The sequence below is a fragment of the Sorex fumeus genome, unplaced genomic scaffold (assembly GCF_029834395.1).
Source record: "Sorex fumeus unplaced genomic scaffold, SorFum_2.1 ptg000034l, whole genome shotgun sequence".
Taxonomy (NCBI): domain Eukaryota; kingdom Metazoa; phylum Chordata; class Mammalia; order Eulipotyphla; family Soricidae; genus Sorex; species Sorex fumeus.
The window spans coordinates 23,450,878-23,469,389 of NW_026606091.1; the positions used below are offsets into that span (position 1 = coordinate 23,450,878).

At 49.3% G+C, this 18,512-nt stretch overlaps 1 protein-coding gene across 1 annotated transcript in view; it reads left to right on the forward strand.

Moving 5' to 3' along the window:
• Positions 1-9,598: 9,598 nt before the first annotated feature.
• The window catches only part of UBE2R2 (ubiquitin conjugating enzyme E2 R2), an 84,051-nt gene continuing 75,137 nt past the window's right edge, over positions 9,599-18,512 (forward strand). Inside the window, exon 1 of the mRNA XM_056117005.1 lies at positions 9,599-9,910. Within this exon, the coding sequence (XP_055972980.1) occupies positions 9,734-9,910 (177 nt within the window). The 5' untranslated portion in view covers positions 9,599-9,733. The remainder of the gene's footprint in view (positions 9,911-18,512) is intronic.

Here is an 18,512-nt window from a genome sequence, read left to right on the forward strand (position 1 = left end):
GACAGGGGCCAAAGGTGAAGTAATTCAAGGACTGCGCCAGCGGTCATGTAGCCATCCCAGGTGATTAACAGGCGACTCCAGAGCTGCATCTAGTGATGCACAGAGTTTGCCACGTGTAATTAAACTGACCATCTGGTATATTAGACCTGTAGAACTAACTTGATAGCTGAAAATGTGTACTCTTTCACCAGCATGTCATTTCCCCCGCAAGCAAACATTCTAGTCTATTTCTGTGATTTTGACTTTCTAGAGTGTACATTTAATTGAAATCATACAGTACTGGCATATGCCGTTCTGACATTTTAAATTTGTTTTTGTTTGGGGGTCATATCCAGAGATGCACAGGGTTTACTCCTGGCTCTGTTCAGGGATCCTAGTAAGACTTTAGGGACCATATGCCGTGCTGAGAATTGAACCTGGATCAGTTTCATGAAAGGCAAACGGTCTACTTGTTGCATTACCTCTCTGGACTTGTCTGATTTGTTTTATTTAGGAAAATGCCCACAATGTTCATCCATATTACAAATGGCAGCTTTTTCTTCTGACTGAAAAAAAAGTCTTATTGTTAGTGATGGTTTCCTGGAGGTTTTGGAGCTGTACCCAGGTAAGCTCAGTGGCTACTCCTGGCTCATTTGGAGGGTCTCTCACAGTGGTATTTAGGGGACCATGAGGCTCAAGAGATTAAACCCAGGGACTGAAACAGTAGTAGAGCGGGTAGGGTGTTTGCCTTGCACACAGCTGTCCTGGGTTCGATCCCTAGCATCCCATATGGTCCCATAAGCACTGCCAGGAGTAACCCCTAAGCATCACCTGATGTGACTCAAAAAGCGAAAGAGAGAGTGAGGAGAGATTAAGCTTGGACCTCTTCTGTGAAAAGCATGTGCTCCAGCCCTTTGAGTTATCTCCCCAGCATATAATTAGTTATGCTTTGTTGGGGGCAAGGACCTGGGGTGGGCAAAACCTGCTATTCTAAGAAGGGCTTACTTCTGCACTCAATAGATTACTCCTGGTGGGATTTCAGTGACCACATCTGGTGCTGGGGATTGAATCCAGGTCAGCTGTGTGCAAGGCAAACATCTTCCCACTGTGATGTCTCTTATGCCCCTTGTTATGCTTGTAAAAATATTTGTTTTGAACTTAGTCCTATGCTAAATTTCTCCCCAATGGGGGAATTTCCTTCCTTTTCCCTCTTCTTTTTGTTTTATTATATTTTGTCTCTTTGGGTCACACCCAGCAGTGCTCAGGAATTACTCCTGACAGTGCTCGGGGGGCCAGATAGGATCCCAGGGATCTAACCTAGGTCAGTTGCATGGAAGCAAATGCCCTCCCCACTGTACTAGCACTCCAGTCTCCCCTCTTACTTTCTAATAAAACTTTATATTAAAAAAGTATTTGTGGTGCCAGGAATTGAGCCCACGTCTCATGCATGTAAAGCAAGTGCTTTACTGCTTAACCCCAACCCCCAAGTTTTCAGATTTTTTCCCTTTCTTCCTTTTTCTTGGTGGAGTGTGGGGGAATTCACAGCTAGCTTTGTTTAGGGTTTACTTTTGACTCAGAACTTACTCAGAGAACAGTGCTCAGAGATTACTCTTGGTGGTGCTCTGTGGACCATGTGTGGTCCCGAGGATCAAATCTTGGTTGACCACGTGCAAAGCAAGCACCTTACCCACTGTACTATCTCTTCAGCCCCTAAGTTTTTTTGGGGGGTGGGGTTTGGCTTTTTGAGGTCACACTCGGCCACACTTAAGGGTTACTTTTGGATCTGCCCTCAGGAATTGCTCCTGGTGGTGCTCAGGGGACACTATGGAATGCCAGGGATCAAACCTGGTTTGGCCATGTGCAAGGCAAATACCCTTCCTGCTGTACTATCGCTCCAACTCAAGGAGCTCCTAAGTTTTAAAGCATGATTTGAGTTTGATGTGACCAAGAGGAAGTGTGCTGAAGTATTCCATATTGGACGACATTTATTCCACACTGGATGACACTTCAGTCAACTTAAGTCCCCTGCTCAGTACCAAGGACAGAGAAATAAATGATATGATAATCACAAACCAGGAACCTGGAAATATGCTCCTACCTTCAAGTCTCACAAATTGATCTTTTTTATTAATTTTAGCATAACCTCACAGAGTTTTCTTTGGCACCATTTTTATTTTTCAGTATTTGAGCTACACCCAAATGTGCTCAGGGCTTACTCCTGGCTCTGTACTCACAGGTCACTTCAGGTGGTGCTTGGGGCCCCATATGTGGTTCTGGGATCAAACCTGAACTGCCAGCACAGAAGGCAAGATCATCACTATGTGTACTATCTCTCCAGTCCCATTATCTTCAATTTAAGTACATCTACCGTATTTTCAATCTTAAACTTCCCCTTTAAAAATTCATTTATTTTATATATGTTTTTGGGAGGCCCACCCAGCAATATTCAGAGGCTATTCCCATCATTGTGTTCAGGAGATCATTTGGAGCTGGGACTCAAATCCAGGTCTCATGCATGCAAAGCATATACTCCAGGCCCTTAAGCCATCTCCCCCATGTCTCTCTCTTTTCATCACCTTTATTTACGTTCATCAAAATTTACAATGTATTTTGCCTACTAATTATGGGTTTTGTGTTTGTTTTGGCCTATAGGATGTAAACTCCACATGGACAATAGCCAATTCTTTTTTGTTTTTGTTTTGGGGCCACATACAGCAATGCTCAGGGGTTACTCCTGGTTCTTCCCTCAGGAATTACTTCTGGTAGTGCTCTGGGGATGCCAGGGATTGAATTCAGGTTGGCCATATGCAAGGGAAGCGCCTTACCTACTGTGCTCTCTCTTCAGGTCATGGACCCAGTTATTTCAGTATTTATTACTTATTCACTCCTGTATCCCTGGCATTAGCACAAATCCTGTCACTTATCAAACTTCCAGTAAATATTCAATGAATGAAAGAATGCATGAATGTTCTTTTTCAAGAGCTTCTTAGAGTTTGACGGAAAAATGTCAATAAATACTTTAACTGTAGCCTTGGGGGTGATACAGTATGCACAAACTGTGGCGGGTACTTCAAACTAAGGATACATCACAGAATAGTGGTTAAGTGCAGTCACTCTAAAGAGAGAGGCAGGGCTCAAGGGGCAGGTGCACGTGCTTTGCATACCAAAGACTCTGAGTTTGATCCCTGGCACTGTTTCGTCCCCTGAGCGCCTCTGGGGACTACCTGAGCACCACCAAACAAAACAGAACAAAGAGCAATCACACTACAGAAGGGTGGCCAAGGTTCAACTCCAGACTCTATTTACTAAGTGCATGATCTTGGGTAAGATTTTTTTGGGGGGTGGGAGGTGGGGAGAGGCACACCTGGCAGTGCTCAAGCGTTACTCCTGGCACAGAACTCAGGTATCACTCCTGGAATGCTCAGGGACCATATGAGATGCTGAAGATCAAACCTGGGATGGCTGGGGGCAAGGCAAGATCCCTACTCTCTCCAACCCTGATATTGGGTACTTTTCCTTTTCTTTTTGTTTTTTGGGCCACACCAGTGGTGCTCAGGGCTTACTCTTGGCTAGGCACTCACCCAAGTCATCTGCATGCAAGAAAAGTTCCCTACCTGCCATACTATCTTTCCAGCCTCCTTGGGTAGTTTACTTGAATTCTCATTAGATTCAGTAAAATCGGTACCCTTTACCTTTAATAATGACCATGTTATGGATTTTTGTGAGAACTAAGTGGAAGCCTCTCACATACTGATACACATTGAATGGTAGCTATTATTTTGGGTTTTTTCTTTCTTTTTTTTTCTTTTTGGGTTACACCCAGCAATACACAGGAGTTACTCCTGGCTCTGCACTCAGGAATTACTCCTGGAAGTGCTCAGGGGACCATATGGGATGCTGGGAATCAAACCCGGGTTGGCCGTGTGTAAGGCCCTATCCGCTCTGCTATCACTCCAGCCCCATTGGGTTTTTTCTTTTGAGGGGGACCACATCTGGCCTAGTGGTGCTTTGGGATTGCACCCTGGCAGTGCTTGTGATCAAAACCAGCACTTTTGTGTTCAACTTTTTGAACTATTTCACTGGTTCCCAAGACTGTAGTTTTTTATTCTGGTAGTGCTTGGGGGACCATATGGGGTGTCAGGGATTGAAGATTGTGGTTTCTTAAAGAGACTTACAGGTATTATCATATGCAAAATTGAAAAAGTTTGATCCCTTAAAAAGACTAATACTGGGACCAGATAGTACAGCAGGTAAGGCACTTGCCTTGCATACAGTTGATCCCTATACAGTCCCCTGAGAACCTCTAGGAGCCAGGAATAAGTTCTGAGAACCATAGTGTTTGGCTCCACAACAAAATCAGAAATAACTGAGCTCACCATGAAGGGGGCACTGGGGGGAAGGTGGGCTGAAGGGGAGGCACTGGTGAAGGTTCAAACATACGCATGAAACCCAAATGATGAACAATGTTGTAAATGATAGTGTCTAAAATTCACATAAAGGGGATCTGAGCAATAGTACAGCAGGTAGGGCACTTTCCTTACATGTGGCTGATCTGGGTTCTATCCCTGGCATCCCATATGGTCTTCTGAGCACTTCTAGGAGTGATTCCCTGAGCACTGTCGGGTGTGCCCCCCCAAAAAAAGAAACAAAGATAAAATTAAAAAAAAACATAATTAACCCCCTAAAGAAAATATCCTGTCTCTCATTTATCTACTAAGATTTCTGTAACTTCTGGAAGAAAGGCAATCAGTTCTTCAAACATCCTGGTTGGAGTTATACAGAGACATTGTATAAGGGTCAATGTCTTGTTTCCTTTACCACCAGAGGGCGCCAATCTGTCAAGTCAGTCTCTATCATGAAACAACATGAGCAAGTTCCAGGAAGCTGTTTCTGACACTGATTCCTACAACAAATATGTTTTGAGGACCTACTATAGTAGCTTATGTATGGTTATGAACTGTTGTCCTTATAGAATTTATAACATTGTACTGGAGAGACACTATAGTCCGAAGGGTGCTGCCTTACACAGGCTGACCCAGGTTCAATCCTGGGCACCACACAAAGGACCCCCTCGAAGCCCTACTAGGAGTGATCCCTGAGTGCAGGGCTAGGAGTATAAGTCCTGAGAACTACTGGGTGTGGCGCCAAATTCAAAAACAACAACAATAACAAACAGAATTCATGGTGCCAGGAAGATAGTACATTGGGAAAGGTACTTGCACACAGTCAAACTAGGTTCTATTCCCAGCACCCCATATGGTCCCCTGACCATTACCATGGGTGATTCCTGCATGCAGAGCCAGGCTAAGCCCCAAGAAAAAGCTAGATGTAAAAAAAATATATATATATATACGCATATATATATATCATCAGAGCAATAGCACAGCAGGTAGGTGTTTGCCTTGCACGCAGCTGATCCGGGTTCGATTCCTCCGTCCCTCTCGGAGAGCCAAGCAAGCTACTGAGAGTATCCCGCCCTCACGGCTGAGCCTGGCAAGCTCCTGGTGGCATATTTGATATGCCAAAAATAGTAACAACAAGTTTCACAATGGAGTCGTTACTGGTGCTCACTGGAGCAAATCAATGAACAATGGGAGGACAGCGCTACAATGCTGCAATATATATATGTATATGTATATACATATATATTATCTTGAGCAACTACTCTCTCACATATTGGGGGTGTGGGCTGTGGGGAAGAGGTTGGGGAGATTCAATTTAAGAATTTTTCTTGGTGTTTGTTTGTTTGTTGTTGTTGTTATTGTTTGGCTACACCAGTGGTACTCGGGACTTTCTCCTCTGTGCTCAGGGGACCATATGGGGTGCTGGGATAGAATCCAGCTCAGCCACATGCAGGGCAAGTGCCCCACCCACTGCAGAGTCACTCCAGCCCTAGTTGTTTTTATCAATGGTCCTACTCATCCCACCCCTACCCCGCCCCTTCAATGCAGTGGCTGGAACCCAGGGCCTCATTCATGCGAGGCAGGTAGGTACTGAGCCATATCTACCACTGAGCCATATTCTGGGGCCAGTCTTGGCTATAAGCCCAAGAGAACAATTACTTAGTGTCTGTTTTGTGTCAAGACCATGTGCTGGTGGTTTAGAAATGGGCTGAATGACACAACTGCAATCTACCAACAGTCTTACCACCTAGGACAAAAAAGCATGACAAAAGACCTATGAAATTCTAGTTCGATGGAGAATGAAGTACACCACTCATTAACACAGTAGGTCATGAGTGTCTCCAAACAGGTATGCATTTCTTAGTCACTCAGTCTAGGGTCACAGCAACTGTGGTTATTCACTCAGTCAGTGAGCTGATTTATCCCAGGAAACAGTTTCTGGTGTGGGTGCCAGGTACATGTTCCAGTGAGTTACAGGAGGGATTTACCCACCTTGTGGGTCAGGGTGGGGCTGTGCTGAGTTTATGTGGGTGAGATGCTTTGAAGATGAACTTTCAGCCTATTTGTCTACTCATAGCCTTGTTATTAAAGGTGTCAACACCATCTCCCACATTTCCAGGTCAGCAATCTGCTTGTCCTTAAATTGAGAGGTGGTGGAGGGGAAGTCGGAACCAGTCCGACACCATCATTTGGGGGAGGAGGTGCTGTCACGTTGAAATCACTCCCTGGCTTCTGAGGTAAGCTCTAATGCCAGTGGAATTTGATCTCCTAGAGAGTAGATTTGAAAACTGCGTTCTTTGCAACTCAGAGAGCTCTGAGAAATAGCACAATAACAACAAGATGTAGGGGGCCTTCCGAGTGCACTGTGTGCATGACTTTCTTCCCTGGAGTACATACAGTCTGCAACAGAGGCATAAAAGAGATCCTATAGGCATGAAGTCATATTGGTATTATCTGCCCCTGACATTAGTTTTGTAATCCCCTTCCTTCCCAAAACATTGTAAGGGCCAGGCCTCGGATGTGGTTTGGTGATAGAGTGCCTTACTTACATGTTTGAATCTCTGGGTTTGATTCCTGGTAACACATGTGTGTGCGTGCGTGTGCGCACGCACACACACACACACACACACACACACAGCAACATTAAAGTTGTCAGTTAGGCGCCAGAATGATAATACAGCAGGTAGGATGCTTGCCTTATACACAGTCAACCCAGATCTGATCCTCAGCACCCCATAGAGTCGTCTGAGCCCCACCAGAAGTGATTCCTGAATGCAGAGCCAGGAGTAACTGCTGGGTGTGCCTCCCAAACCATAACCGAAACAACAACAACAACAACAAAACAACTGTCAGGTCATCAAAAACAAGAATCAGCACAGTCAAGTAGAACCTAACAAAAACATGAGGACTGTATATGTGTCCCAGATGGGATTCTGGCACAGAAATTAAAGAACATTATGTAAGATGGAAATAACAGGGAAAACTGGGTGAAAGGTATATATGGGAAATTTTGTACTATCTTAGTTTAAAGTTTTTAGCTTTTGGGTGCCACCTAGACATCCAGGGGTTACTTCTGGCTCTGTGCTCAGGAGTCACTCCTGGTGTGTTCGGGGAACCATATGGGATGCTGGGGATTAAGCTGGGGTTGGCCAAGTGCAAGGCAAGCACCCTAAACTGGTGTACTGTCACTCTGCCCCCTCAATTTTTTTTTTAAGTATAAAACTAAATGGTGTAAGATGAAGTGGTACAATTCCTACTTGGTTCTTGTTTTGCACTGTGCTTCATTCCTGACACCATAAACAAAGAGAGAAAAAGCTGCTGAAAATAGAAAAAAATCTATTAAAAATGGATGGATAGGAACCAGAGAGGAACAGGGCTTAAGGCACCTGCCTTGCATGTGGTTGACCCCAATGTGAGCAACCCACCAAGTGCAGAGCTAGGTATGGCCCCTAAGCACTGCTGGGTGCCACTCTACCCCCATGCTTGAGAGGTAGTGTTCTGAGTACAGCTACACTTTATTTTTCTTTTCTTTCAAGTTCTGAGGACTAGGGATGTTGTAGTCCTTGGTAATGTATTAGCCTCACAGTTGTGAGACCCTGGACTCCAACCCTGGCACCAAAGAGTTAAAAAAAAAAACCACACACACCAAAACTCCATTTAATAAGAATCATTTACCATGTGCCAGATGCTATATATAGAGCTCGTATTTAGTCTTTACAATTGTTAGGTATAATTAACCCTTGAAGGAAGATGATGAAAAGGAAGCTATATTGTAAACGATGGAGTCATTCGTTGTGATCCTAAAATTCTGAGTATGTTGGAGTCTCCCCTTAGGATTCTTCCCTAGCAAACGTTTAAGCATTCCCGCCCTGCCCCCCCCCCCCCCGCCCCCGCCCCAGCATTGATCTACCGTCTCAAAAGTTCTTAGCTCAGGAGGTCAAATTTCAACCAGCAAACGCATTTCAGCCTGATCAAAGGGTAAACTGAGGGACAGCCAGAACATTCGCCCAAAGCATGGAGGAGAGCAAGTCACTCGGGGTGTCTGTATTATTTCCTTATTTCCCCCGCAACTTCCTCTTTGCAGTTCAGAAGGGAAGGGAAGTTCAGATGGGTCAACCCTCACCCCCTCACCCATCCTCCGAGAACACACAGTCATGGAGGGGAGGACGTGCAGGGAGGACGTCGTGGGGGTGGGGTGGGGTGGGCTCGATTTCACCAGTGGGTGAGACGCCCCCGCCCCTCCTTGTCTGGCACAAACCAGGCCAAACCTCCACTGGGTGCAGGGATGGCAGATTGTCCAGGGGAGGGGCCCGAGAGGCCCCAGATGGTGGAGGCCAGCGGGGGAGGGGAGGAGGAGGGCGCCAAGCGCACTTGGGCCGCAGGGCTTTTCCCCTGGGCGTGCACCGCGGCGTCCACCCGCACCACCGTCACGGGGTGGGGGGGTGGGTCCTGAGGCCTAGCTCGGGATCCTTCCCCACCCCCTCCTCCCCCACAATCCAGCAGCCGCTGGGGCCTTCAAGCGCCGGTGCGTGCGTGTGCTTGCGTGCGTGTGTGTGTGCGTGTGCGTGCGTGTGCGCGTGTGTGTGAGTCTGGGGGAGGGGGGACACGTGTCGGCGTCACAAAGCGCAGACACCGCGCCAGGCGGGCGGCGGGGAGGGAGGAGGCGGGGAGGTGGGAGGAGGCGGAGGCGCAGGGACGGGGAGGGCGGGGCGCGCGCAGGCGCCGTGGGGCCGCCGAGCGCACCCCCCACCCCCTCCCCGCGCCCCGTCCCGGCGCGAGTCCCTCCTCCCTCCCTCCCTCCTCCTCCTCCTCCTCCCCGTCTCCCTCCCTTCCTTCTTCTCTCGGCTCCGTCGCTCCCGCGGCGCGCGGCGCTCTCGCTCGCCTCCTCCTTCGCCGCCGCCGCCGCCGCCGCGCCCCTCCCCCGCGCAGCAGCCGCCGCCGCCGCCGCCGCCGCCGCGAGCCCCCCCGCCCGCCCCGCGGCCCCCCGAGCGGGAGCGAGAAGGAGAGGGCGAGCGGGAGAGCGAGCGCGGCAGTCCCGGGCCGGCCCGGCCCCCCTCGCCGCCTCCCCGCCGCCGTCCTCCGTGCGCCCCCCACCCCCACCCCCCAGACCCCGCCGCGGCCAAGTTGAGGCCCCCTCCGGGGGGCAGGCCCCGAATCCCCCCAAGTCGCAGTCGCCGCGGCCCCCCGCGACCCCCGCCCGGGAGCAGCAGCGGGAGGAGGAGGAGGAGGAGGACGGGCCGGGCCCGGGCCGGCGCACGGTCGCTCGGGGCCCGGCGCCGAGGGAGGGGCCTGGTGCGGGCCGGCGGCCCGGAGCGTGGGGGGCGAGCACGGGGCCCGGCGGCGCCGCCGCGATGGCCCAGCAGCAGATGACCAGCTCGCAGAAGGCCCTGATGCTCGAGCTGAAATCGCTGCAGGAGGAGCCGGTGGAGGGCTTCCGGATCACGCTGGTGGACGAGTCCGACCTCTACAACTGGGAGGTGGCCATCTTCGGGCCCCCCAACACCCTCTACGAGGGCGGCTACTTCAAGGTACGCCCTGCCCCCGCCCCGGCCGCCACCCCCCGCGCCCCGATCCCGCGCCCCGCCGGGCCCCGGCCCCGGCCGGCCCCGGCGCGAGCGAGGCAGGCCCCGGTGGCGGCGGCGCCCACCCCCGCCGCGCCGGCCGGCCGGCCGCGCGCCCCCGACGCCTTCCCTTTGTCCGGGGGGGCGGCGCGGCGCCCCGGCTCGGCCCCGGGCCCCCCGGAGGCGGCGGGGCGGGAGGCCCCGGGCCGCCTTTTGTGTTGCGGGCCCGGCCCGCGCCGCTCCAGAGGGGGTCCGGCTCGCCGCGCCGTCTGGAACTGCCCCAGAGGGCAGGGTGACCTGCAGCCTCCCGGGCTTGGACCTCTGCTGTTATTTTTCGGGAGGGGTGGGGTGGGGTGGGGGTGGGGGAAGGGTGGTCGCCTGTCATGCCCCGGGCTGCCTTGGTGGTGTGACCCGAGCCGGGCTTTGCGGGGTGGTGGTGGTGGTGGTGCCGGTGCCCCGGCTGCGTGCGTGCCTTAGGGGCTGCTTTCTACTCGGCGCCCCCCCCTCCACCCCACCCCGTGGGCACCCACGAAGCGGGACCCTCGGCGCCCACACACGCGCGCGCGCTCACACACACACACGAGGCGGGTGCCTGCGTGTTCTTGCTATTGTCCACTTGGGGAGAACTTGCATCTTAGCCCGCTCCCCACCCTACCCCTCTTCCCCCCCACGAGTGTGTCCTCATCTTATTTTAGTGCTCAGTTTCCAAAAGTGCCCTTTGTCCTCACCCTGCCACCAACTTCACGGCCTCGCCTCGTCCCCCCCCCCCCCGCGGAGAAGTATCCGGAGTGGGGGGCGGGGGGACCGGCCCTGGATAGGGGCGTTGAGAGTTTGCCGCTTTGGGGGGCCGAGGGGGGGGACACAGGGACTGGGGACCGGGACCAGGGCGGGACAGGACGACGCTGCTTTGGCCCGGGTGCTCTCCTAGGTGGAAGGAACTGCGCTGAGCCGCTGTGAATTTAGTACGACGATTCCTTGGTAACCGAGGACCTGAGGTTTTTCCAAAATTTCAGGCTAGTGAGAAGGATCATTTCAGATTAAAGGGATTTAAATTAAAAACAGAACAAAACAAAAAAAAACCCCAAAAAATCCCTTCCGAGATAGGGAATTTGGTGATATTGAGGATTTTGTTTTGTTTTGTTTGTTTACCGTTTTTGAGAGACCAAGTCGCAGATAGTTGGATGTAAGTTGTGGTGTCCAGGGACCATACCTGGGGCCTCACTCCTGCAAGGGAAATGGCTCTAGAACCCAGCCACGCGTCTGGCCTTCAACTTTGGATATTTTTTTAAATACTGGGGGCAGAGACCCCAAAAAATGAATACTTTCAGGAAACCATTCCATTTTGTTTTTTTCTCTTCCAAAATTAAATAAAATAGAGCAGTGAGTCAATCTTTGTTTTGAAGGGAGGGGCTATCTTGGCAAAAGTTTTAAATCAGCATCTTAGTCATGTAGTAATGATGTGTATTTTTAGGACTGTCCCATTACTTTTCTTTCTTTCTTTCCTTTTTTTAACCAGTTTTAAGGTAGAAGTATTAGTTTCATGCTTGAGGTGGGGTTAGCTTGGCAGAAAATGTAATGGGAGAATGTAAGATCTGTTTCTGGGATGGTGGTGGTTGACTGCCTAGTAAAATGTGAGAATATTGTGTAAGACTGTATTCTTCTCTGCTGTGTGCTTCATGTTTTCTTTGTTCTTTTTTCCCCCCTACGTTATCCAGCTCAGTATTGGGGTATCGTTCCCAGTGGATACTGGGGGACCCTATGATGGCTGCCATGAGCTTGGGCCTCCTACATGCAAAGCATGTGTTCCAGTTGTTGAGCTAGCTCGCTCTCACGCTCTCCCTCTCCCTCTCCCTCTCCCACTCCCATCCTGTGTCGCTTCATGTTTTATGGTCACAGTGTAGATGAGGGTACTTAAAATCTCTTAGTAAACATTCAAGTCATTAGTGACAGGTTGGAAAAGGAATTGCCGTATCCACGATGAGATGAAGGCTATTACTCTTATCAAATATTTGTAGACAGTAGAAAAATTTAGTTGCCTGGCCCCCAAACCATAAATTACAATAACAAAGCGGGGGGGGGGGGCGCAGAGAGAGAGCGTGCAGAGGTAAAACGCTTGCCTTACATGCTGCCAAACCTGGATCTAATCCCCAGCACCTGAGCGCCACCACCGAGGTGTGATAAAGAAACTCTGTGAATGAAAATAATGGGTCACAGATTGTAAGGTTTTTGTTTAAGTAATGGGAAAAGAGTGTGGAGAGAAACTCTTTAATAGGTAAATATTGAAGGAGCCTCTGTAGCATACACTTTTCTAGGGCCTGGATTCTTAGTACAGCAGGTAGGGCATTTGCCTTGTACACGGCCGACTCGGGTTCGATTCCCAGCATCCCATACGATCCCTTGAGCGCTGCCAGGAGTAATTCTTGAGTGCAAAGCTCAAAATAAACCCTGTGCATCGCCAGGCGTGACCCAAAAAGCCAAAAAAAATTTTTTTTTTTCATTTCTATTAAGAAAGGTTTTATTTTATTTATTTTTGGCTGCACTCACCAGTGCTCAGGTCAGGTCTTACTCCTGGTGGTACTTGGCAGTCATGTGCAGTGCTGGGATTGAACTTGGATCAGCTGTGTGCAAGGCCAAAAGCTTTACCATGTGCTATGCTCTGGCCCCTTTTCTTTCTTTCTTTCTTTCTTTCTGGCCCCTTTTCTTTCTTTCTTTCTTTCTTTCTTTCTTTCTTTCTTCCTTCCTTCCTTCCTTTCCCTTCCTTTCCCTCCCTTCCTTCCTTCCTTCCTTCCTTCCTTCCTTTCTTCCTTTCTGTCTTTCTGTCTTTCGTCCTTCCTTCCTTTCCCTTTCTTTCTTTCTCTCTTTCTTTCTTTCTATAAGGCTTTTGTGACATGTACAGAATGTTTGAAAATTCCTAAGTAGGTTTTATGTTTTAATTTTGTTCAGTAGCATTTTCTTCCCCACTGTATGGGCTTTTGTCCTAAAAGTTTTTCATTAAAGAGAGAGTTTTATGGTCATGAAGAGTTAACTACATTGCACTGGTGATAGGTCTAAAAACCATTGTTTTTTATTTTACTGCTTTTGTTGTAAAACAAGGCTTTTAGTGTGTTCCATTACAGCTGCAGTTAGAAGTTGGCACAGAGCTTTCTTTATTTTTTTTCCCCCTTGATTTTTGAGCCACACCCTGCAGTGCTCAGGGATTACTCCTGGCTTTGCACTCAGGAATCTCCCCCCCTTGGGGTCCAGGGGACCATATGGGATACTAGAGATTGAACCTGGGTCGGCTGCATGCAAAGCAAGCTGCCTTACCTGCTGTACTCTCGCTTGGGCCCAGCACAGAGCTTTCTTTACCACTTATAAAGTGACATTTACTGTAATTTCATGTTAAATTTTTTAGTTTGCATGTTGGCTTCTGTAGGTCGTGATTCTTAGCATTTTCATAATGTCTCTAACTTTTACATATTGTTGTTGTTGTTATTATTATTATTATTTTGCTTTTTGGGTCACACCCAGCGATGCACAGGGACTAGGGACTCTTGACTCTGCACTCAGAAATTACCCATGGTGGTGTTAAGGGGACCATATGGGATGCTGGGAATCAAACCCGGGTCAGCCGCAAGGCAAACACCCTACCGCTGTGCTATTGCTCCAATCCTTTAACTTTTGCTATTTTTAAACTATTAACTGATCTTTTTCTGCTTGCTTTGATTCCAAACCAATTAAAAAAACTTTGGGGGAGTTTTTTGGGCCATACCCAGAGATGCTTGGAGGCACCTTGCAGCTTGGACTCAGGGGTCATCCCTGATGGGTGCTTGGGGGACATTGGTTAGTTAGCCCTTGTAGAATAAGCCCCTTAACCCTTGTACTAGCTCTTCAGGCCAGACTTCAGTCTATTTTGACTATGATAGCCAATTATAATGGAGATTTGTGAGACTTGTATTTCACAAAGAAAAATTTTTTAAGTGAATCACTGTGAGATACAGTTACAGACTTACAAACTTTTGTGATTATGTTTCAGTCATACAGTGGTCGAGTACCCATCTCTCCACCAGTGCCTGTTCACCTCCATGTTCCCAGTATCCATTCCGCCAACCCCACCCCTTTCTACCCCCTGCCTCTGTGACAGGCACATTCCCTCTTATTCTCTCTCTTCCTTTGGGTGTTAGTGTTTCAAAAGCATTTGTAAATGAATTTTGCAGTTCTTGAAAAAATATCTTGAGGTGGGACTGGAGAGATAGCACAGCGGGTAGGGCGTTTGCCTTGCACGTGGCCGACCCGGGTTTGATTCCCAGCATTCCATATGGTCCCCTGAGCACTGCCAGGAGTAATTCCTGAGTGCAGAGCCAGGAGTAACCCATGTGCATTGCCGGGTGTGACCCAAAAAGCAAAAAAAAAAAACAAAACCAAACTTGAAGCTCTGTGATTTTTTTTTTATTTGGGGGAGGGGGACCACACCTGGCTGTGCTCAGGGCTCTTATTCCTGGCACTGTGCCGTGGACTCAGTCACTCCTTAGCAGGACTCGGGGGACCATATGTGGTGCTGTCAAACCTGGGTCGACAGCATGTAGGGAAGTGCCCCACCTGCTGTACAATCTCTGGCCCCCAAACTCTATAATTCTTACAGGGTTTTAGGGGTTTACAGGTGGGGTAGATAATGGACAAGGTCTAGTTTATTTTTTTTCTTTTTCTTTTTTTTTTCTTTTTGGGTCACATCTGGCGACGCACAGGGGTTACTCCTGACTCTGCACTCAGGTATTATCCCGGGCGATGCTCAGGGGACCATATGGGATGCTGGGAATTGAACCCGGGTCGGCCGCGTACAAGGCAAATGTCCTACCCACTGTACTATTGCTCCAGCCCCTCATCACCTTTCTTTCCTTTTATTTTAACCCCCTTTTAAAACGTGTGTGTGTGATTTTGGGGCCACAGGGATGACTCCTGGCTCTGTGTTCAGGGATCATCTTGTCCGACCCTGGGGATCAGAGCTGTCTGCAAGGCGTTCGCTGTTTGCCTGGATTATGTGTCCGGCCCCTCCTTTTCTTTTCTTTCCGTTTTTTTGGGCGGGGTTACAACGGGGGTTCTTCCTGGCTCATGCACTCAGGAACTACTCCCGGCAGTGCTCGGGGGACCATATGGGATGCTGGGAATCGAACCTGGGTTGGCTGTGTGCAAGGCCAATGCCCTACCCTCTGTGCTATCGCTTCAGCCCCCCTCTTTTCTTTCCTTTTTGGTTTTGGGGCTATACCCAGCAGTGCTCAGGGCATTCTCCTGGCTCTGTGCTCAGGGATTGCTCCTGGCAGGCCCTGGGGACCATATGGAGTGCCAGGGATCAAACCCAGGTTGGTTGACCGTGTGGAAGGCAAGCACCCTACCTGGTGTCTTATTGCTCCTTTTGTCCTCACTTTCGATCCCTCAGAAACACCAAACTCTCTTTGTGCTCAATAATGTACTGCAGCTTACAACATACTCTTAATTTATGATTCTGTCATTTAGTTTCTTTTTTTCTTTTTTTTGGGGGGGGGGTTCACACGACGATGCTCAGGGGTTACTCCTGGCTTTGCACTCAGAAATTACTCCTGGCGGTGCTCGGGGGACCGTATGGGATGCTGGGAATTGACCCCGGGTTGACTGCGTGCAATGCAAACGCTCTACCTGCTGTGCTATTGCTCCAGCCCCTGTGATTTAATTTCTTTTTTTTTTCTTTGTGATTTTTGGGCCATATCTTGTGATTATTAGGGGTTTACTCCTGGCTTTGTACTTGGGAATCACTCCTGGTGATGCTCAGGGAACCATATGAGATGCCAGGGATCGAACCTGGGTTGGTTGTGTGAAAGTCATGTGCCTTACTGACTCTCAGGCCTTGTAAATCTCAGGCCTTGTAAATCTCAGTGTTTTGGCCAGGGTGGCTTTGCTGCTTTACGAGTGGGGATCACTCTTGGTACTCTGGATTACACCTGGAGAGGGTTAAACCATACGTGGTACCACCAGGGCATCAAGCCCGGGTCAGCCACATGTGCAAGGCAAATGCCCTATCTGCTGTGCTATCACTTTGGCTCCTAAAAAATTGTTGAAGGACCAACGAGGTTGCTCAGTGGGTTGAGCGCATACTTTGTATGTGGGAGGTCCAGGTTCAAACCCCACCACTCCATGGTCTGCCAGGCACTCAGAAGTCCCAGTCTGAGCCAGTGGTAGACATTGAGCACTGCTGGGTGTGACAAACCCAACCCCCACAAAAATAGTTGACCTCTGCTCTCTAGTACTACCTACCTAGTCTCCCCTCCCCCCAACACCCTGCCCCCAGCTGTCATTGCCAGCATGTCCCTGTTGACTCCCATCGCCACTGGGCCAGAGCAGCGTTGCATCACAGGTCGGGACATGGAACCACATGGCCTGGATTTTCAAGTATTGTGGGATAGCCCCCAGTCCCCTAAATGTTGTTTGGGAGGGTCCCCCTCTCAAAATAAACTGATGACTTGTTGATTTCATCTGGTAAATTTGGGTCATCATGTAAAAATCACTATCGGTGTATCACTGTCATCCCATCCATTTTTGATTTACTCAAGCGGGCGCCAGTAACATCTCTATTCCTCCCAGCTCTGAGATTTTATTTTATTTTATTTATTTTATTTATTTTTGATTTTTGGATCACGTAAAAAGGTAAAGGCCCTCCCGTTGATCGTCGATTTGCTCGAGCGGGCCCAGTAACGTCTCCATTGGAGACTTTGTTGTTACTGTGTTTGGCATATCGAATACTCTCGGTAGCTTGCCGGGCTCTCCGAGAGGGGCGGAGGAATTGAACTCGGGTCAGCCATGTTGGCCGCTTGTACGGCGAACGCCCTACCCGCTGTGCTATCGCTCCAGCCCCAGCCCTGAGATTTTAGCAGCCTCTTCTTACTCATCTTTTCCCAATGATTGGAGGCTCTTTCAGGGTCAGGGGAAGGAGACCAGTTGTCCTTACTGTATTTGGCATATCGAATACGCCACGGGCAGCTTGCCAGGCTCTGCCAGTGAAAGTGAGAGCCCTCCCCCCCTTCACGTAAAAAATGCATTTAAAATGTTTATTCACTTTTGGATTTTTAGGCCACACCTGGTGGTGCTTGGGCCGTTCCTGGCTGTGCTCAGAGGTCATATATGATGCCAGTGATTGAACCAGGCTTGGCTAAAGCTGCCACATGCAAGACAGTGCCTAACATCCTATACTGTCGTCTTTTGGGTCCCTGCATTTTTATTTTAAATTTAAAAAAAAATTATTGGTTTTGGGCCACACCCAACAGTGCTCAGGGCTTATTCCTGGCAGGGCTTGGGGGAGACCACTTAGGGTGGCGGGGATTGAACCTGGGTCTCTTGTTGCAAGGCAAACACCTTTCCCACTCTGTATTATCTCTCTGGCCCCTGGGCCCCTGGGCCCCTGCATTTTTTAGAGTAAATTTAGAATCCCTGTTGCAGAACATTTGGGTAGGCAATGTAAATAATTTTTTAACATTATTAAAGTAGTGCCGTTTATTGAAAATACTTTTTTCCCCCCTTTGGTGTGGGGGGCAAGTTTGGGGCAAGTTTGAGCTATACCTGCCCATTCTTGGATTTATTTCTGGCTCTGTGCTCAGGGATCACTCCTGGCGCTACCTGGGGACTCTGTGTAGTACCATATATAGTACTGCAGATCAAACCCGGGTTAACTGTGCACAAGGCAAATGCCTTAGTTCTGTACTATATCTCAGCCCTGAAAATAAAGTTCTATAGTGAGTTTCTCACTTAAGAATTTTTCATTTTGTGGGGAACCAGAGATGAAATTCAGCAGTAGAGCACTTGCCTCATGAATGTGAGCTCTCTGGGTTCAGTCCCCTCCCTCATAGGACTTTTTGTTTGTTTGTTTTTGGGTTACAAATGCCCAGGGGTTACTCCTGGCTCTGCACTCAGGAATCATTCCTGACAGTGCTCAGGGACCATATGGGCTGCCAGGGATAAAGCCTGCGTCAGCTGTGTTAAGGTTAAGCATACCAACCACTGTACTATCGCTCCAGCCCCCTAACTTTTAATTAATAAATTATTTATTTATTTGCTATTTTGGGTCACACCCGGCGATGCACAGGGGTTACTCCTGGCTCATGCCCTCAGGAATTACTCCTGGTGGTGCTCGGGGGACCATAAGGGATGCTGGGAATCGAACCCGGGTCGGCCTCGTGCAAGGCAGACGTCCTACTCACTGTGCTATTGCTCCAACCCAATTTTTTTAAATTTTTAAAATTAAGCCAATTTTTAAAATCGAACCACTGTAGGTAGACCATTACAAAGCTGTTTGTGATTAGGTTACAGTCATGCAGTGTTCCAACACCCATCCCTCCACCAGTGTACATCTCCCAGCACCACCAGTGTCCCCAGTTTTCTTCCCATCACCCCCCACCCCCACCCGGCACCCCCTGCCTGCCTCTATGGCAGGTGCTTCTCTCTCTCTCTCTCTCTCTCTCTCTCTCTCTCTCTCTCTCTCTCCCTCTCGCTCTCGCTCTCGCTCTCGCTCTCGCTCTCGCTCTCGCTCTCGCTCTCGCTCTCCCTCCCTTTCCCTCTCTCCCCCCCC